This window comes from Pelobates fuscus, chromosome 8 (assembly GCF_036172605.1).
Source record: "Pelobates fuscus isolate aPelFus1 chromosome 8, aPelFus1.pri, whole genome shotgun sequence".
Taxonomy (NCBI): Eukaryota; Metazoa; Chordata; class Amphibia; order Anura; family Pelobatidae; genus Pelobates; species Pelobates fuscus.
This window is the reverse complement of record NC_086324.1, coordinates 56,856,219-56,878,951: the sequence shown is the minus strand read 5'-3', so window position 1 is coordinate 56,878,951 and position 22,733 is coordinate 56,856,219. Positions and strand designations below refer to the sequence as shown.

At 43.3% G+C, this 22,733-nt stretch overlaps 1 protein-coding gene across 1 annotated transcript in view; it reads left to right on the top strand.

The window, feature by feature from the left end:
* Nucleotides 1–22,733, top strand: part of LOC134571542 (aldehyde oxidase 1-like) — a 125,922-nt gene that overhangs the window by 6,239 nt on the left and 96,950 nt on the right. Inside the window, exons 3-7 of the mRNA XM_063429876.1 lie at nt 548–644; nt 1,882–1,990; nt 7,271–7,397; nt 12,783–12,844; nt 22,502–22,609. Coding sequence (XP_063285946.1) covers nt 548–644; nt 1,882–1,990; nt 7,271–7,397; nt 12,783–12,844; nt 22,502–22,609 — 503 coding nt within the window. The remainder of the gene's footprint in view (nt 1–547; nt 645–1,881; nt 1,991–7,270; nt 7,398–12,782; nt 12,845–22,501; nt 22,610–22,733) is intronic.

Here is a 22,733-nt window from a genome sequence, read left to right as displayed (position 1 = left end):
GGAAGAGAAATAGTTTGACTACTTACTGAGGACACTCTTGACACCATAACCACTGAAGTGCATCATAGTGATTATTGTGCGTGGAGTGTTCCTCTAAAACCTATTCCAATAGACAGAGCCTGGGAAAAAAGTGAATAAGACACTGTAGAAGAAACCAAAGAAGGCAAAACAAAATAGATTAACTTGTGCCTATTAATAGCGGAGGTCAAACCCTATTTATGTTTTTTCTTTAGCAGGGAGTTGGAGAGTGCTGGAGAGCTGGGCAGCAGGAGCTTTTAACAGTGTGTGTAACTCAACCCAGCTTCGGGCATCCTGTGCTAGGCATCTAGAGTTAGCATGCTGTGTGTGATGGCACCAGATGAAAAAATTGTACAAAACTGATATTGGCAGCCAGGAAGAGACTTCCGGCTGGCTGACAGCCCACATTTTCATCTCTAGAATGAAACATTGTTAAAAGATTAGAGGAACAGTGTCTTTAATCTTTGTCTTGTATTCTTAAGCCTAAAAACTTGAATTGGATATTTTTTTCTTTAACTGTTTCACTCAGTTCTACTCACAGGAACCAAATATGGATGTGGAGGAGGTGGATGTGGTGCCTGCACGGTGATGGTTTCAACTATCCATCCAGTCTCTCGCAAGATATTGTATCCTGAACGTATATTCTAGTAAACCTAGCCTAACATTAACTTTAAGACCATAACCATGAAAAGTAACAAGAAGGCATGAATTGTTTTAATACTGAGTTATTAGACATACTAAGTATTTAAACACAATAATAAAAGAACAACAACAACTTTCAGAGGGGTACACAGAATTTTATGTAACGCTATCTGTGTCTCTCATTAGATCTACAAATTCTTATCTGAATGAATAGGATTAAGGGACAAACTCTTTTTTTTTTTTTTTTTTTTATGGCCACTTCAATTCCAGAACCACCTTTCTTTCTGTTGGGATCTGCTTATGAAACAACATTTTTGTTTTGTCATCCCAAACTATGAGTAGGAAAAGATCAGATCTTGGTAGGTATTGCAATTTGTTCCCGCGTTTCGGCAAGTAAAATCTGCAATAAATATTCAGATTAGAAGCTGTGCATGCCTTCTCCTAGATGGCCCCCACCTTGGATATGGGTGCTTGTACATGTATTTGACAATCTCAGAATGAGATTTCAAATATCCCACAAAAGAATATCTGCACAAGATTTAGGCAAAGAAGGCCAGCAGTGTGGTACTATTAAATTTGACATGCCTTTATACATTTGGTGGCCTTTTAGGTAGAATAATGTATTGGTTAATCTATTTGATTATTTAAATTGGCCGGAGCAATATTTTGAATGACAGTCTCTCAATTGTAAGAGTGTGATCATAATGAAACAGCATTGCTAAGTTTATATAGTGTTAAAGCGGTAGTGTCATATATATATATATATATATATATATATATATATATATACATTTCTTTTTATACATGGTTTTATTTTTGTTCTAGTCTAAAGTATAAAATATTGTTACTTAAATTGACCTTAAAAATATCAGCATGGTAAAGATGGTTAGCACATGAAAATATGTTATGGTTTTAAAACCCCAGAGAGACTCTTTCATTGTATGTTGTTGTTTAGGTATAATAACAGCAATAATCTGAGCACCCAGTGGCAGGATGATGTACTAAATGACATTTACAATTACATTACAAAGTATTTATCTATTCTAAAAAAAAAAACCTCTACATTTTTAACTATAACTATTGTTTTGTCTATCAAAATGTTTTAAGAGATTTGTACTGTTACAGCAAAATGACAGATTTAAAGTCACACATACACATTTTTCATTTATTTGTTCCATTAAGTCACCCCTTTTTTTCAACACAGTTCTTAACATTTTTAAGACATTACTCTGCAAACGCGTGCCTGTTGCCTATCTGTTCTCTACATGGAACAGCTATCACCACTGTCGAGGGAATTGGAAGCAGCACCAGCAGACTGCACCCAGTACAGGTAGACTATACCTAAGAGTTTAGACACGGTTACCTGTGAAAGAAACTCAAATGCAGCACTGACTTGTGTTTTTTTAGTATAAGTATCTGCAATGCAAACACATGTAGCAACCGTAATTACTCTGCAGGTTAGAACAGCTTTAAAAAATGTAAAAAAAAGCAAATGTACGTAATTTTTATTGCTTGCGCAGGCAGATGATTTAGAAGGTTTTGATGAACTCACAATATACTTTTTATAGGCCTTGCATAACCACAGGTGTGTCTACTATTGGCTTTGGCATTTTTTCGCTGGGGAATTTTATCACTAAATGCCAAAATGGTAGTAATTTGAAAACCGAATTGCAAAATTTAGCCCGAAATAGTTGGTTTTCAATTCACTATGTTTTGGGGTTTAGTGAATCAGCCTCAAAATAGTAATAATTGTGAGTGCACAATTTACTAACAAAATCTAGTTTACAATAGCTTATTTTATTTTACTGTTTTTGTTTTTTTTGTTGTTACATTTTTTAGGTTGGCTTTCCATTTTTCACAACTAACTGCTCCGCAATAAACTGTTAATAGATTGCTACTGTCACTGCTGTGAACTTCTTGCCTTTTAAAAAAGGTTTATGAAGGAGTTTAGTTTGCTGAATGTGATATGCCATACATACGGTAATCTGTTAATTATTAATTGATTTACGCTTGAGAAAACAGAAAATAGGGCAAACATGTATATCAGATCTTTTAACATATAAACCAGTAACTGACTAAGAGCCGATTCATTGTTTGCAGTAATCCTTTATTTTTATTTTTGCTTCTTTATGATTTTATTGTCAAAATAAACACTTTACAAACACTGGGTAGCAGTGCAAAACATGACAAGTGTGCCGCAGCTCCTGTACTCCGATTCAGTAACTCTACCAGGTCAGCTTCCTCTAAGCTACCGGGGACTCTGGAGCACTTAAGACCCAGTTGCCAAAGCTTGACTGAGGTCTCTGATCACCTCTTCCACTGGATCAGGCGGCAGCTCTCTCCTTCCAGGCAGGTACTGCCCACTCTGCCTTTGCCTTTTCTGTTCCTCTCCCAGGTCTCAACATCTCTATCTACACTGTCTCAAAATATTGCCTTTTATGAACGCACTTGTGACTTTCAGGCCTACCTCTTATTTTTTTTTTACAAATCCCAAGGATGTGGGACCAGTGCAGCCAACTAACAGGTCCAAAACTCTGTTGCTGGGACTCCTGAACAAACCACTGGACATACAGTTCCCAATGAAACAAAAGTGTCTCGAAGTATACAGAATGGCGTCACTATGTGTAGGATAACACTACGTGTAGGATAGTACATACATTAATATAAACATCTAGCACTCGATTTTATATATATATATATATATATATATACAGTTGCAAGAAAAAGTATGTGAACCCTTTGGAATGATATGGATTTCTGCACAAATTGGTCATAAAATGTGATCTGATCATCATCTAAGTCACAACAATAAACAATCACAGTCTGCTTAAACTAATAACACATAAAGAATGAAATGTTGCCATGTTTTTATTGAACACACCATGTAAACATTCACAGTGCAGCTGGAAAAAGTATGTTGGTTAGTAAGTAAATGGTTAACAGTTGCACTCACTTGCAATTACTTTAAATTTGAAAATTCTTTTTATGTACAAACCTTTGGGACAGCGATGGGGGCGGCCATGGCTCCTTCATATGCCAATATATTTATAGCCTGGTTTGAACTACATCATATTTTTTCTAAGTTCTACGCCAAAATACTGAAGTACTTCAGATTTGTGGACGATATTCTGCTACTTTGGAAAGGCACCAAAGAAGAACTTAATTACATGGTTACTACTATCAATAATTTACACACTCCGATCAAACTTACTTCCACAATTGATGCTCATACTATTCAGTTTTTGGATGTATCATTATTTAAAACCGACAAAGGCATCGGTTATACTCTTTTCCGCAAGGCAACAGATCGGAATACATTGCTTTTAGCCACCAGTTTTCATCTGAAACATCTTATTGATTCACTGCCTATTTCTCAGTTCATTCGAGTACTACGATATAACAGTGATCTCGTCCAAATGAACTTACAATTACAACAAATGCGAAAGAGATTTTTAGCCAGAGGTTATTTATCTCAAATACTTACCCTAGCCGAGACTAAAGCTAAAGAAAGAATTCAGAAAACTTCTGACAGAATCAGTGATCGATCAACAGAACGACTATTTCTTCCATTGACTTTCCATACCAATACGACACAGATCAAGAACACTATATACAAACACTGGGATATATTAAAAGCAGACAAGCATTTGTCACCAATTTTTCAAAAACCACCAGTTATCAGTTACAGACAGAACAGGAGTTTGAGGGATATGTTGGTCCGAAATGATCCAATACATTGTTACCAACAAGCTAAAGTAATCAAGAAAAAAGGTTGCTACAGATGCACAGGATGTGTCACATGTAGCCATATGGTATCTGGTACATCTTTTGCCCACCCACAAACTGGCCAACGTATTTCTATTCAGCATCATATCACTTGCATGACGGATCATGTCATTTACATGATCACATGCCCCTGCGGGCTATCATATGTGGGCATGACAGATTTAACACTCCGTGATAGAATAAGAGGACATCGCTCAGGAATAACTACAGCTTTCCGGGATCAACATTCTGAAAAACCAGTTGCCAAACATTATTTGGCTTTTCAACACCGACTGCCCACATTGAGGTTTATCGCGATTGACCATGTCCCACCTCCGCATCGAGGTGGTGACAGATCCAAATTACTGCTACAGAGGGAAGCATACTGGATCCATTATTTGGACACAGCATCCCCTGTCTTAAAAAATGTTGGTTTAGTGAATAATCCCCCTTTCTTTGTGTTTATAGCAACATGTCTCAGATCATTTCAGTTGAATTTTGCATAGTATCTGCTGTTAAGCAGGATGTCTCCTAAAGTTTAGTTGTTTTGTTAGATCTTTTGGGATCGTTTGACTCTTTTTTTATAAATAGTTGTTTAGCGAATAGTCCCCTCTTTTTGTTTTCTTTTTTGTTTTGTTTTTTGTTTTGTTTTAAGTAGTATGATTCAGAATATCTATGAAGCATTTGTTGATTGTCTACTAAGGTGGACAACATTGAATGTATAGATTAGTAAGTGTAAATATTTATGATTATTACTTGTCTCTAATAGAGTGGGACCAGCTATTTCCAATACTTTTGTATATACACATTTGATGCCTTGATATCATTTGCTTTGTCACTTAGTTGATTTCTCACTGGGAATGCTTTCACTGATTCACGTTTTCTTTGTAAATACATATTGCCACTTTCACATTCTATTAGGTGTTTTTGGGTCAAGTAGGCATCATTCCATTCAACCATTATATTCTCCTTATGCTTTCAACTTCTTCCATCTTGATTGTTCCTTCATCACTACACTGGTTTCACTTTCTTTTACATACACGGTGTGACAAACTGCCATTTGCCACTGGGCATTGGAGAGGACTTATATGCTTGCCTCCTGCCCTGCGACTATTGCCCTGCAGTTCAAACCTGTTATTTTCCCTGCCGAAAGGTTTATTTGTGCCTTTCTGCGGACTGTTAAAGCCATGCTACCCCAGATAGCTATGCCATGGAGCCCAGCGGTATACTGAAAGACTGTATGAAAGACTTTGGCTCCATGGTGATTGAACTGTATGTATGTGATCTGAGCGCCATCCGGTAATAATGTGCGCTCAGATCTAAGCTATCTGGGGATAGGGAGAAGGTGTATGTTCTATGTGATAAATGTAACAGTATGTATTTTTATGTATTTTATTGTACTTTGTCTGCCATGTGGCTAATGGAGTTTTGCCTCTGTCCTTGGAGATAATTGGATTACTTCTCAATTATCTCCAGGATAGAAGACTCGGAATCTGGTTTGGGCCGGAAAGCCATGCTGGCAGTGGGTTTTTAAAAATACTTTTACTAACTTTTGAACCCCTGGTCTGATTCGTGCCATTTTTTAATATGTTGTTCCCCTCAATGGATTGATTATGATGTTTGTGACTTGTATATTTTAGAAGTTATAGAAATGTATACAATGTATAAGTTTTAGCTTGGAGATAATTGAGTAGATACAGTAGGAAACTCAATTATCTCCCAAGCAGAGGGGAGGGAATATGTGGGATGTAACCGATATGTGATTAATTAATGCCTAATTGCCTGTGGGCGCCTCCCTTGCAGGGGAGCACTGCATAAAAGCAGAGTCCCTGTCATTACACCAGACTTCTTCTTGACCCTCCATACGTAGCCTTGTCTCGTTATTGGAGGGAACTGCTATATCACACTGGGGATTGCTATGCTCTGCATACTCCCTTGAGCTTTAATCACTTGGTTCTTGTTCCTGTTACGCTCTCCTTGGAGGAGAGGTCTTTCCCACACGGTCCTGAATGCTGGAGGTTCATTCAGGGTGGAAGGAAGACGGCGCGGTTCCAGTTAAGCTACGGCGGTTGTGGAGCCTGCGGTGGTTGTGGTGTCGTCTGCAGTGCGTGGAGTCCTCAGGAAGCGCTAGGAGCATCCGTCAATGGAAGGCGTCTGTTACACTCGGGTTCTACATGTGTAGTTTACATGTTTCTATAGCAACCACTGAGCTCTCCGCCGGCCCGTAATGACGTAATGACGTCACGTGGGCGGTCCTATCTCACTTCCGGGTATCGGTGAAGGGATTCACAACGAAAATGATTGATAAGTGCACTTATACTTTATGTATTTATTGATAATACTTTGCTTGTTACAGTAACCTTGAAAAAGACCCGCAGAGGTCGAAACGTCGGTTTTGGATTTACACCTTTATTAAATAAAACAACAGATTTTTTTTCACCAAATCCTGTGAGTGCATCCTATATTCTTAATCTTGTTATATATATATATATATATATATATATATATATCATGTTGCTTAAAGATAAATTTTCTATTGCTAACTCCATATTTTAATGTCATAGAATTACACTGTTTGTCTCAATTGTTTAATGTGAAACTATACATAAATATGGTTAGTCACAGTCCTTATTACTTGGTGGTAAACCCAAAAATGCCATCCAAAACTATTACTGGGAATTAGAATATGTTACTCTAAGAATGGAGAATGCTTGTAATGGCTTGATGTGATGATAAAGAAAAATGTTTCATTTACCAAATTCCTTTCATCCAGAGTATAAAAGTGTTACAGAATCTTGTTCCCAAGGAAAGTGTCCATATTTATGTAATTCATGATAAATTGCAGGAAAGAATAGCAAAAGCTCATGGCTCTCAGTGTGGGTTCTGCACCCCTGGAATGGTGATGTCCATGTATGCATTAGTGAGGAACCATCCTGAGCCCACAATGGATCAAATCTACGAGGCACTAGGAGGTAAGAGAGTTAATTTTAAAATTTTGGGCATCAATGTTGATTTTTTTTTATTTTTTTTAATAGTAAAATTGCTCTGAAAGCTTATGATGGGCAGTCTTTAAAGGGGCAGTCCAACCATCTTATTGTAGTAGTTATGGTAGAAAGAGTCTTGAATAACTGGTTTCACAAAAATACAGTGCTCACCCTGCTTAGAAGTACTTCCTCATTAGACCATCCAACTTTGAGTGGCAATGATAAGCTGGGACAACCTACCTCCTGTGTTCCAAAGTTGAAAACGTCTGCATTAACCAACCTGCAGCCATGGCTTTTGGACTTTGGGTGCCGGACGATCCTGTTAAAATCAAACTGCTAGTAAACACTTTAACATATATCATTGGGACAACTTCCAAGGACTCTTTACACCACAACTATTACAAATTAAAATTTCCTGGATAGTGTGAACTGAAGTGATTAGACTTGTGTGTTGTGATATCCTGTAAATAATTTAGAGTGAATATGTAGAGCTCTGTTAGGCTTTGGAATGATCCAATAAACAATAGAATTTATATTGCGCTGACATATTTTACACACTTTGTTACGCTGTTATTCTAGAAAAGGTTATAACTTTATGTGGCAAACATAATCAAACTAATGCAGCTTTGGCTGAAAACAATGACAAAACACATGTAAGGAGGGTGTGAAAGTGACGGTGTTGTGGTATACATAAACTTATAAACCTGAGGATTAAGCCATGCATCTTGCATTTATGTTAAGAGCAGAGGGTGCAGGGTTGTTGTTGGTGTCACTTTGATAATGTTAAAGCCAAGGCAATCATAGGTGAGAGAGCTGAAAGCAGGTTAGCACATCACTCTCTACAGCAGTGATGGCGAACATTTTTGAGCCCGAATGCCCAAACCGCAATACAGACCAACTTTTTTTCCTCAAAGTGCCAACACGGCAATTAAACCTGAATACTGTGGGGGTAGTGTTTGTGTATGGGGGCTGTGGGGGCAGTGTGTATGGGGGCTGTGGGGGCAGTGTGTATAGGGGTGTAGTGGGGGCAGTGTGTGTATGCGGTGTAGTGGGGCAGTGTGTGTATGGGGTGTAGTGGGGGCAGTGTGTGTATGGGGTGTAGTGGGGGCAATGTGTGTATGGGGTGTAGTGGGGGCAGTGTGTGTATGGGGTGTAGTGGGGGCAGTGTGTGTATGGGGTGTAGTGGGGGCAGTGTGTGTATGGGGGATGTGGGGGCAGTGTGTGTATGCGGTGTAGTGGGGGCAGTGTGTGTATGGGGGATGTGGGGGCAGTGTATGTATGGGGGTGTGGTGGGGCAGTGTGAGTATGGGCAGTTTGTGGTGGGGAAGTGTGTGTGTAGTTGGGGGAGGGGGCTGATTAAAACATACAAGTGTTTCTAATTAAAATAAATATGCGTTTATATCCCCCCTCCCTTCTTACCTTTGCCCAGGGAGGGGGGATATCGATTGTGAATCCCTGGTGGTCCGTTGGAGAATCCCTAGCAGTTCTAGTGGTGAGTGAACTCTAGCCTGCAGCTCCAGGGCTAGAGTTTACTCAAACGAGACCGGAGCATTGCCATGGTAACCGCGGCAACGCTTCATGAGATGCGACCCGGTGGAGCTGCAAGATAGAGTTCATGGGTCTCCTCTCCCCTTTCGGCTGCCAGCAAAGTGCCTGCGGAAGCATGAGGGAGATCTCTGATTTCCCCTCTGGTCCGTAAAGGCACCGGCCCTGCAGGGGAAAGCATTGGCTCTCGGAAAGAGGAGCAATTGCCCCATTGCCCCCCCCCCCCCGATCTGCCACTGGTGCGGAGGGAGTAGTGCTGGAACAGCACGTAAGTCAGTGCTCCCTCGCAGCCCTCCATCCCACCCACCAATGATACGAAAGCAGAGTAGGCCCCCTGGTGACCTATGGATGTGTGCCCACAGAGAGGGCTTGGCGTGCCAGCTTTTGCATGTGTGCCATAGGTTCTCCATCACTGCACTACAGTGTGGGATGCGAAGTACTTCAAACTTCCACAGCAGTGGCGTGGGTCGCAGCTGCGACCGGCCCATCACTACAGGAGGCCTGGTTGCTCTGTCCAACTCCTGATGACTTACAGATAGAATTGCACAATGGCAGTGGTGGAACTTTTGTTGGTGCAACTACATCACACTAAGGTGGCCCATCCCGTAGCCCATGCACTTAAGGCCACCCAGTGGGCATTTGTCAGCAGGGGCCCTATTTGGCACGGTGGCTCTTTAACAGCGTGACAAGGCTCACTTCTTATCGGCAGCACGGGAAGAAGTGACAGCTTGTCACTATCTCTCAGGGAGACTGGAGCCACGTGGGAGAGAGGGCTGAGCCAGGAGAGACAGCCCATAACTCACAGCTACTACAGCCAGCACGCTGGACCCCAGAAAAGGCCATTCTCCTGTATACAAAAGGTAGTAAACTGGAGGGTGGCTATAAAAGTGTACATTTTGATCAGCATGTGTGTGTATTTATATGTCTGTCAGTCTGTCTGTGTCTGTATTTCAGTGTGTGTATCTGTGTGCCTGTATCTGTATGCGTGTCAGTGTGTGTGTGTGTGTGTGTGTGTGTGTGTGTGTATATATATATATATATATATATGTGTGTATGTATTTCTGCATGTGTGTCAATGTATATGTGTTTATGCATATCATGGGTGTGTGTGTGTGTGTGGCAGTATATGTGTAAATGTGCATATATTTCAGCATTCAGATGCCAACACTACACACAAATACATCCCTGTATTTAAATGTCAACACTACAAATACACCCCTGCATTGAAATGTCAACATACAAACAAACTTCTGTATTAAAGGGACACTATAGTCACCCAGACCACTTCAGCTCAATTAAGTGGTTTGGGTGCAATGTCCCTCAGGTTTTAACCCTTCAGATGTAAACATAGCTGTTAGAGGCGCATCTGCGATGCTGGGTGTGAATTTTGCATCCATCGTGCAGAGCGTCCATAGGGAAGCATTCAGAAATGCTTTCCTATGGACACTTTGAATGTGCGTGCGGCACTTGCCACGCATGTGCATTTGGCTCCACTGACGTCGGACGGGGAGGAGAGGTCACCAGTGCCGTAGGGAGCCCGGCGCTGGATTAAAGTAAATAACTGAAGGGGTTTTTCAGTGCCACAGGAGGGGGACCCTGAGGGTGGGGGCACCCTCAGAGCACTATAGTGTCAGGAAAACCACTTTGTTTTCCTAACACTATAGTGATCCTTTAAACACTAAAATTATATATAAGCACTCCCTTGCATTCGAAAGACACTACACATAAATGCATGCTTGTATTCAAATGCCAACACTACATACAAACACACCACTACATTTACACAAGCATACTCCATACAAAAACACAATCAGTGCATGATTGTTGCATGACAGTTGCATGACAGACGGAGATCTACCTTTTGGTTGCCCCCCAAAAATTGTTGCACCAGGGCTCTCTCTACATTAGTTCCACCACTGCAGGGGGCCCTTCTCTGATTCTTGCTCAGGGACCCTGTGTTTCCTAGTTACGCCCCTGTTCCAGCGCGTGTGTCTGCAGCAGGAAACCCAAAGAATGCTTTTTTGAAGAGTGGAGCTATAGGATCCTGAATCACAGCAGGAGCAAGTCTGGAAACCACGCAGTTATACTTTGTTTAAATCTTCATCATGTACACAGGAATGGTTCACAGCTTGTAAGAAAGAGCGTAGAGGAAATTAAAGGACATTTCAGTCTTGCCAATTCTTTTCTATGCTTTCTATAAATAATGCATTTTGAGAAACATTCAAAACAACTATTCCAAAATAATAGGATGTAAAAAAAACACTCACATTTGATGTTACTGCATTTGCAAGAAATCCCCAAACCTCTAATTAATCAGGCATGTCCTCTACACTTTCCAAGGAGTAGTTTTAGCTAATATAAAAAATAATCCGTTATGTCTCTTTTTATCTGAACTCTGTATAGGTGAGAGGCAAGAAATAACCTGATTTCAAAGATCTTGGTGCACTGGCTTAGAGCATGGCATTAGGGACTTGTTTAATTATCTGCTTTGTTGGTAAGGTGGGCTTAGGGAGCAGTGATCTCGTGTAGCACAGTACAAGAAGCAGAAATAAGGAAGAATTTTAGAGTTCGGAGGTGGGGTAGAGGAGGCCGAGTTAAAGGGACACTGTTCTAACCAGAACAACCTGTCCTTTCAGGATGTTCATTGTAAATGCTGCCTTGCCAGGTAAAATGCAGTGTCTACATTACTGCCTAGTAACATTTCTAGTCACTCAGATGGCCACTAGAGGTGCTTCCTGTGTCAGTGCTAGGAGACACTGAACATTCCCCATAGAGATGCATTGATTCAATGCATCTCTATGAGGAGATTCTGATTGGTGCAGCATTTTGCTGTGCATGCATAATAGCTTCGCAGTGGGTTGGCTGAGATCATCAAGATTGATGATCTCAACCACGGAGACAGGCCAATCCATAGTATGATCGGCAAGGTATTGGAGAAAGCGCAAGTAAAATCACCTTTTCAGACAGATCTAACGGAGGCCGTGGAATTAACCAGCCACACAGGCACTATAGTGTCCGGTATACATGTTTGTGTTCCTTTAAGATGCAAAGTTACAGAACACATTTTTTTTTTTGCAAAAGCAAGTCTCCATTGTTTTCATCCTATTATTGCCATCAAGTTTAGATGAATTTGCAGAAGTGTAATTTTAACATCATTTTGGCTGTAGTAGGAATGGCCTTTGGAGGCTGGTGTTAGGCCTGCTTTTTGTTAAACCTCTCCACACTGGTTTGACATGAAACCAGGCAATCGTGCATATTGACTTCTTGTGCAATAATCACTAAAATGGGCTGCAGTGGTTATGGTGCATAAAGAGGAACTGTCACTTCCTAGGTAATTTATTTTTAGTTTTTTAATGATATGTTTACATATCCCTATAGTTAACAAATATATATGTCCACGAGCTGTGAAAAATAAATGTAAATGTAGAAATGCTCACCTCTATCCTGCAGCTGGGCGCCTCCATTCCCTCCCTGTCATTCCCTGTTATAATCTCTGTCCTGTGCACTAGGCGATCAGCATAGAGAGAAGGAGAAAAGTGCCAATGTTTATATTTCTCCTTTTTATTTGCAATGTTTGCAAAGACTTTGTCTTGTTTGAACTGGGTTAAAGTGTAATCGGCAAAATCTTTAACTTAAAAGAAAAGAGTATGCCTTGAAAAAGCTTAACACATATAGGTGATATTCAGTGTTTTGTTTCAGTGGGACAAGGTCGATAGAAGCGACCGTTCCCCTTAGGAGTGCTTATTTAAATATAATTGTGTAAAGTTTAAGAAAAATACAGTTTGTCAAAGTTTTGAACTTTATCTTACATGCACTTCTTTCCTTTAGGGAATCTGTGTCGGTGCACTGGATACAGACCGATCATTGATGGCTGCAAAACCTTTTGTAATGTGAGCAATATAAAAAACTGTTTTGTATCCTTATTTGGGGACAGTAAACAGCTAGTCTGCTAAATAACTGTGCATCAAAAGTTGCTATCTACACCAACTGATTTGCCACTGGATTTCCAGACATCAGCATTTGCATGTCACTACATAGCATATATTTTTTAAATACTACAGAGATTATCTGTGTCCTCAAAACCTGGTGCCTGGTTCCTTTTTTTTTGTGCTTAACCCATGCACATCACTTTTACAGAGGCAATGTATACGATGATGGCACGGCAAGTTTGTGTCAGGATTACAGTGTGATCAATCACGTAGAATTGTGTAATACAGAGGACTAATAGGTAACGTATACCGTACCTTAGAATGGCTGGACTAACATACCAAAGAATAGTCAGGAATAGGTCCCGGGAAACAGAAATAGACACAACGATAAGGAAAAGCCAGGGGTCAGGGATGCCAGAAAACAGGGAAGTCAAAAACAATGCCAAAGTCAAATAACCAGAATTACCAGAATCAATAACGCGCTCTCGGACAACCACAAGGGAAACCACGACAGGGCACTGAGCGGGATGAAAACTGGGCCTAAATACCCCTCCTCTGGATCTGTTGACCCCAAAGGCAGTTACCAGGTTCCCATTTGCTTAATTGTTACTCAGGACAAACCCTCCTGTGGATTTGATTGATGCTTGGCACAACTTTTCCTGTCTGAACAGTAAATTCCATGAATCCCATTTTTATAAGCGGATGAATACGGGACAGTTTGTTCCTGATGGGAATAAGATCTGCCAGAAAGGGTTTGACATATTAATGTAGTTTGTGGATAATTGACACCCACATAGCTCCATTAATAAGCAATGTCATTATTTGTGTCATGGTTTGTAGTTTAAATTGTAAAGTTAATGAACAGGATTATCTGAAAAAATAATTGTGAATTTAAAATGAATTCAGAGAAAATTTACAATTTCTAGGTAAATATAGCCAAATATGCAAAAAATTCCAACTGCAAAGACGCAGGGCTTGCCTTGTTTATGTGCAATACAAATCCATAGGTCGAAGTTGACTATGATTTTAAATTTGGTTATTTTGTCATTTTAAATTCACTTCTCCACTCTCAAACAACATGCTTTAGTCCACTGCAAGTTAGGCTGACGACCGAATCACTAAGCCTAGCCGTAGCTGACAGCATACTCCACGCACATACACAGGGCAGCTAAACTGAAAAACACCTCACCTAACTGCTCCAAAACAAAGCAGACACTGATTAAAGATAACCTCTTGTATTACTACATTTCACCTGACATCTAGATAGCCCCCCATACCAGGAATGTTGCTGATACAATTCTACCCTAGATAAATCTCACTAGCATGTCTATAAACCTGTTTTCACACTCTTTTAAAAATTGTGCATGTTGAACTCATTGCCTTATAATATGTAAGCTATGTATCTTGACACAATTGTGGAATGCCATTGTGGCACGACAAGTTGTATGTACTCACCTGCACTTCAAAAATAAAGAATTGGGCGGAGCCTGGACGCCAATGGAGAAAGACGTGTGAAGCCTGAGCTCTCCCGTCCACGAGCCATAATCAGCTAACATCGGCACCTTTATCCGACAATCTACTTCCAAATTCGGGGGTACACACTTGCCAGAGAACCCCCCACACAACATCGCTATGGGAGGCACTAAAAAAAAAAAGGACACCCCCTTAACAGTGGCCTCGATGTTCCGCGCCACCAGGGAACACGGGCGGCCATCTTTGTCACAAGAGGCCCAAGAATCCGGGGCAGAAACCGACGAAAGTGAAGCCCCTGACAGAGACACATCAACAGCCTACCGCACACCACGAGAGCCGCTCACCAAAGCCGACCTCCGCCAAATGCTGCAAGACGCCACGGCAGACATAAAGGCACACACGGCTGCGGAACTGGAGCGACACATCTCAGGCCTAAAAGGAGAAATCGAGGCCCTCAACGACCGCACCACCCAGGCAGAAACCGACATCACACAAATTAAAGCAAACACCACCCAGCATAAACAAGACATCTATTATCTAAGTGATAAAGTGCAATTTCTGGAAGACCGCCTTGAAGATCTAAATAACCGTTCACGCAGGAACAACATTAGAATAAGAGGTATGCCAGAGACTGTGGACACAGACGCCATCTTACCCACATTGCAAGATCTATTCAGATCCTTACTCCCACACTCCTCAGACCAAGACAGGGAGATAGACAGGGCACACAGGGCCCTGAGACCAGCAGCCCTCAACCCATCGGTCCCCCGAGACGTGATAGTACGCCTCTTACACTTTGCCACAAAGGAAAAAATCATGGCGGCGGCTAGAACAACACAACCAAAGCATGGGAATCACACACTAGCCTTCTTCCAGGACCTAGCCCCTACAACATTGAGGAAGAGAAGAGACTTAAAACCCCTTACAGTGGCCCTGACACAACAAGGGCTAAGATACCGGTGGGGCCACCCCTTCAAACTCCAAGTACGCATTGGAGAACAGGAGCATGTCCTACATCACCCAACGGCCATGGAGGACTTTGCAGCGGCCCTGGGACTACAGCTCGCCACCGTAGCACCGCCAAGAGACCGACGCAACAACAGCGAAATCAGAGAGGCCAACGCGACCAACCGCCCTCACCCACCGCACCGACACCAAACAAGGAATGGGCCTCCACCGACAACCGGGACTGAAAACCAGGCCACTGGGACTTGATCAAAACGTTCACGGCCCGTGGACTCTCTCTCTATCCAGTGGACCATACCGCTGTAAACCCTACAAGGACTCAGGCCTGTATACCCTAAAGGACCGAAATGTTGAATTGTGTTAATGTTTACTTTCTTTTCTGTTAATACTCACTCCCGTTACGAGGTTTTAATATGTGAAATCATAGGCTGGCACACCCTCACGCAAAATACACCAGACCCGGGGGAAAAAGGCTTAAGCCACCAGCTCAGCCGAAAATCCCCGTCCCTACCTCCCCAATTTTTTATTGCGCTACCCTAATAATCACCCACAATACTGGGCCGTCTGGAAGATGAGGGTTTGGCGGACACCACTCTACGGCCCACCTCACATTCCCTCTACCCTGCGAGCCATGATATAACCCGCCACCCGGGCACGCCAGCCCACCCCGCGAAAAAGCCCAACACAACTACTCTGGGTAGCACTACGCTACTTGTAACAGGGCTCATAAATGACAAGGCGCTATCTCCCCCCCCCAATTGAGACAGGGGCACCAAACAACGCTGACCCCCTTGTTACCAGAAGTTACCCTGCCAGGACTCAAATCCGGCGGTATCACTATCCCCCCTTCACGGTGGCACAAAGGTCAATAGACACGTATTCCCTACAGCGGAACCTACCGCTATACCTCTTACGGGGACGTAGACAGCTACACCCATTTACATTACAATGTTGAAATATCTTATTGTTATACTGTTTATGCTCATCCCTGCTACTAAGTTTATATGAGAGGTAACAGACTGATGTACCAGCATAATAAATATGCCAGACCAGAGGGCCAAGCCTACTGTAACTAAGCCACAGACAACCCTCTCCCCTTTCTCTCTTTTCACAATCCCCCACAGCATCGAACCGCCAAAATGGCGAGGGTATGGCAGGTACTACTATACAGCCCAAATTATGTCCCCAATGCTCAGCAGGCCATGGTACGACCCGCCAGCATGAAAAGCGGACATGCCACGGGCCAACAAGACCACTATTCTCTACCACCAGCCACCCAAAGAGCCACGAGCATAAAAATCCCACACGGCGTTTCACGCCTCCGATATTATGACGCAAGAGTATGGAGGCACTGTTCCCCCCATCCACTACGACATGAGTAACAATTAGCAATACTCTGCCCATACTAGGACCAAAAGGTTATAACTCGCTCTATACTGTGGCACAAAAGCCAAGGGACACTCTTCTCACCCAGCAGATCCTACCGCTAAACCCCGGATAAGGACTAAGAACTATCTACCCCAATAGGTTGCACCGTGTAACTTTTATACGAATATACTCCTCAAGCTCACCCCACCTGTGATAGTAACAAGGGAGACACAACCTAGAGTAAAGGTACACAAAATACACCAGCACAGGGGGTCCCCCCCCTCAGAGATTACTAACGCACAATCACCACTCAGGCGTAAAGCCTACAACATAAAGGACAACCCAGGGTACCACCCACCAGGGATCCCCAGCCACCTCAGCTCACCCCTCGTCTGATAACAAAGCCTAACGATATGTACACTCTCTCCACAGATCCGCAGAACCTATACCGCCTTTACACACCCGGCCATGCCGAGGCCTCCTCCTAAACGCAACCCCAGTCACCGGGCCACAATGACCCGCCAAAAGAAAACGATCAAGGTAACACACCCATGGCTCGGAGAGGACGGGAAGCGAGGTTCTACCCCTTCCAGACTCCTCCGACTCAACTCACACATCCTACCCTTAACTACATCCACCTGGTAACAAGCGACCAAACCCGCTTCCATCTCCAACAGGCCCATAGAACACCCACGAGGGACCTGGAATAGGTTTGCACCGATACAAGGGCACCTACACCCCCTCTGCCTCCGCCCCCACCTCACCTGGCAGCGTAGGTATAAGACCAGGACATATCCGACCCTCCTCCCGACCCAAAGGCGATCCCCTGACCTCACTCACTCAAAGACCCGACTCTTCACACTCAACAGCCAACAACGGAACAGACAACCCTTCCACCCCGGACCCACACTCACCTCCCCCCCACCGACCCACCCCACACACACCAAGACGCCATGAACACCAAACTGACATGCGTATCTATCAACTGCAAAGGACTCAATAACCCCGCAAAGAGACACAAACTAATGAGATGGGCAAACCGTACCAACACAGACATAATTCTTTTACAAGAAACCCATTTCACACAATCCAAACCATTCCCCCTTACTAGCAGACACTACAGAGAGTACTACACAGCAAACTCCCCCATGACCAAACAAAACGGAGTGGCTATCCTACTGAGAAAAACTTGCCCCCTCAACATAAAACAAATACTCAAAGACCCACAAGGTATATTCCTCACGATCACAGGCCAAGCAGGACACACCCGCTACGCCATAACCTCACTATATGCGCCACACACCCCAAATAAAGAGTTCTGGGACACATTCCAAGCCCACCTAGCTCTAACCCCAGGCCACCTCAAAATCGTAGGAGGCGACTTCAACGCCACACTGTCACCTACAGTGGACAGAAGACGAACCCGGACGCATCAAAACACAACACCCAAGATGGACAAACTACTACAGGAATTCGTACAAAGACAGAGACTGGTAGACGTCTGGCGCCTACTCCACCCGACCACTAAGGACTACACATTCTATTCCCACCCCCACAACTCGTACTCCCGCATTGACCTTTTTCTGATCTCACCATCCCTCACGCACATGACCCAAGCGGCTGACATAGGCAACATCACGTGGTCAGACCACGCAGACATTACATTATCAATCAAAGTCCCCGACGTAGCTAGACCATGGTCCTGGAAACTTAACCCCACGCTACTACACAACCCACAAATAACAGAGGCAATACACACGGAACTGACAAACTACTTCACACTGAATGCACCCACAGCATCCTCACCAGGCATACTGTGGGCTGCCCATAAGACGGTCCTGAGAGGGAAATTTATAAGCCTAGCATCACACCTGAAAAAAACCCAACTAGCAGAGTTAACTACAGCCCTCACAAACCTCCGATCCCTGGAAACAAGCCACAAACAAAACCCCACACAAGACATTCTCAAAGAAATCACAGAATGCCGATCCAAAATCAAGGACTTTATGACAAAAGACACACACAAAGCCATGCAATGGACCAAACAAACCTATTATGAAAAATCTAACAAAGCCGACACCCTACTTGCCAGGAAACTGAAACGCAGGGCCGACCAAAAGCGAATAGACACAATACAATCACTAGACGGCACCAAACACCAAGCACCATCTCAGATCGGGGAGGTCTTCCAAAAATATTTCTCCACGCTATACGACCACAGCCCCAACACCCGACTAGACCCCGACAAGACCAGACGATCCATAGACGAATACCTAAAAAAAATACCCCTACCAGCCTTAAAAGCGGAAGCAATAGCCAAAATAAGTGAACCAGTCACCATCGAAGAAATTGCAAAAACCATCAAAAATACCAAACCAAATAAAAGCCCAGGCCCGGACGGTTTCACAGGACTATATTACAAAACTTTCCCCGCCATCCTCCTCCCCCACCTCTGCAACCTCTTTAACGCAATATTACAAGGACACCCCATACCCCCCGACATCCTAAGAGCAAATGTATGCCTTCTCCCCAAACCTAACAAAACCCACCTAGATCCAAGCCACTACAGACCGATATCCTTACTAAACGTAGACGTAAAGCTACTAACAAAATTACTTGCGGACAGGATCAACCCCCACGTACACAAACTTATCCACCCAGACCAGGTGGGCTTCATACCCCTTAGACAGGCGTACGACAACACAAGACGAACCTTCGACCTCCTATGGACGACATCTCACCGACAAATTCCCACCCTATTCCTATCCCTAGACGCCGAAAAGGCATTTGACCGACTGTTATGGCCATTCCTTTTTGCCACCCTGCACAAATTCCGATTCCCGGACACAATTCTAAACGCACTAGAAGTCCTGTACTCCACACCGGTAGCGAACCTCCTAATCCCAAATGCTCAGCCCCCCTCTTTCCGCATTTTCAACGGGACGAGACAGGGCTGCCCCCTCTCCCCACTCCTATTTGCCCTCTCATTAGAACCCCTACTCCAAACCCTGCGCACTGACGCATCAATAAAAGGAGTACGCATTAGAGACGAAGAATATAAAGTGGCAGGCTATGCCGATGACCTACTCCTCACCATCACCGATCCGAGGAACTCACTCCCATCCCTACTACACACCATACAAGAATACGCACGGGTCTCAGGCTACCGCCTTAACCTAGACAAGACGGAAGCACTCCCGGTACAAATCCCCCAAGAGGACCTAGACGCACTAAAATCAGACTACCCGTTCCACTTCAACCTCACACACATACACTATCTAGGTGTAGACTTACCAGTAGACGTATCCAAGACATACCAACTCAATTACTCCCCCTTACTGCTAAAAGCAACGGCCGACCTCAAGACCTGGGAATCCCACTCCATCTCTTGGCTAGGAAGGGTAGCTTGCATAAAGATGAATCTCCTCCCGAGATTCTTATACTTATACCAGACACTACCGGTCCAAGTAGTTGCCAAGGACTTTAAACTATTGCAATCACAAATAGACCGCTTTGTCTGGGCCAACAAACGAGCCAGGATACGGAGAGACATCCTCTACCTCCCGACACGATCCGGAGGTCTTGGCTTACCCCATTTCCTCCACTATTTCCACGCAGCTCAACTAGCTCAGATTAAAGCACTGCACACCCCCATAGGACTGAAAAGATGGGTGGACCTTGAGCATGACTTATTTGGCCAAGATTTCCCCTCCCTCTATATCTGGGTCCCAAAGCAAGCAAGACCACAACCCCCTCCCACCACACCGGCACTCGACACCTCCATAGCAATCTGGAACAAACTCTCCATAAAACATGCACTCACGACGAACCCCTCCCCCATGACACCAATCCTGAGAAACAAACACTTCACACCAGGCATGACCCCAAAAGACTTCACCCACTACGAAGACAATGACCTCATACGGACATACCAATTCTTCCAAAACCAGAAAATCACTGCATTCACAGACCTACCTCAAAACAGACCATTCACCACACACGACTTCTTCCGATACCTACAAATTAAAAACCTCCTGGAAACCCCCACATACAAACGAGCCGGTCTCACACCACTCACAGCCTTCGAACAAACATGTATACATGCCCCCATACAAAAAAGCCAGATCTCCACGACTTACGCACACTTACTCAAAACGACGGGGACACGGCCCCCAGGGTATGTCACAGCTTGGGAAAGGGATCTAGGACCCCCCGCAGACCCCACTGATTGGTCAGCCATATGGGAAGCCACAGCAACGGTAACAATATGTGTAACACATAAAGAGCAGGCATACAAAACCCTAATGCGCTGGTACCACACCCCACTAAAACACAAGCAAATGGGACTATCCGCATCAGATAGATGCTGGAAGAAGTGCGGCCACAAGGGAACTTATTACCACATGTGGTGGGAATGTCCCCACATCACACAAATTTGGACAGACGTAGCGGCCCTTGCCTCAAAAGTTTTACACGACAATATCCCAAGGGACCCGTGGCTATGGCTATTATCCAAACCGCTCGAAAATACACCGCGAGCCCACAAGAAATTACTAGCCAAATTAGCCTTGGCCACTAGGAGAGCCATAGCGTCCCACTGGGGTGCACCCACAATCCCGACACTCACAGACATTAAAAAGAAAATGAACGAGGCCAGGTCGATGGACAACTTATCAGCGCTCATACACGATACCACAACACATTGCAATAAAATATGGGACCTGTGGCTCATGGAACCCTCCACAGCCACTTAGGAAACAGAGGGCAGAGAAAGCGTATACATCGAGAGACTGGCAACTGGTACACAGGAGAACCATAACCTGGTCGACTCATGAGGAACACACAAACGACATACAAAGGGATACATCCACCACAGACGAAAATTACCCCAGACCTGTGAAAGCTATCATACAGGCAATAAGATCTACCTATACTCAAACCCGGTCTCAATTGTAACCACACAACAGGGCTAATCTTGATACCACTAAAACATCCTGAGTCAATAACGAGCAACCACTCAACCCAGATGTCAGGGACGCCTACGCCCCCACCCCTCAACCCCCCCCCACTACCCCTCTAGACACCCCAAAACAGGGGACCCCCCAAAAATAAAACATACCCCACCCCTGAATGATGTCCCCCCCCCCCTACACCTAGCAAAGGTTAAATACTGCTCATCATATTGCTACAAAGTTACATAACTGTATGTTATTTAGGTTGAGTTGAAAATGTGTTAAATAGTCTATGGGAACGACACCCCCAATATTGGTTACAAACACAAACAATGCAAGGAATCATTACCGGAACAATTCTCGAGACGCAAAGTTAAGGAATAGGTTCCCTACCCCCCCCCTTTTCACTTCTGTACCCCACCCCAATCCCCAGATACAAAAGATATCGACCAGAAGGTAGAAATTGTTTATTTGCAATTAAAACAGGTGGAAACCACCAACAGTTATATGATATACACACTTGAACTGTTTGTCTATCGCAAAAAGTACATGTATGTTTTGTGAAATTTGTACTACAAATTTTAAACCACCCGTTTTCTTTTCTGTACCCCCACCCCATAAAACAAAAATCTTTTAAAAATAAAGAATTAAAAAAAAAAAAAAATAAAGAATTGAGTAAACCACATGCTTTAGTGAATAACCCTGTGACTGAAGAAGAACATCCAATCAATGATTTAAAAAATAATTATAATTTAATCTTTTAGGATCAATTATGATATACGTTTTAAACTGCGTGACCGTGTTTTGTGTTTTTTTTTTTGTTTGTTTGTTTGTACTTCTTAAATGTTTCTGTTTACAGAGAGCAGATTGCTGCCAGTTGAAGGAAAACGGAACAAGAGATGTGAATGGCGTGTCAAACCACACCAATGGCGTCAACGGTCTGCAACAGGCTTCAACCGTAAACCCTGTAAGATCTTTCCCTTTATTTTTACTTTTTTAAAGCAAAAATGTTAGTTGGTTGCATTAATATAGTGATTATGTATATATGAATTACTATGCTTAGTGTTAAAAAAAATAAAGACAATTTGGTA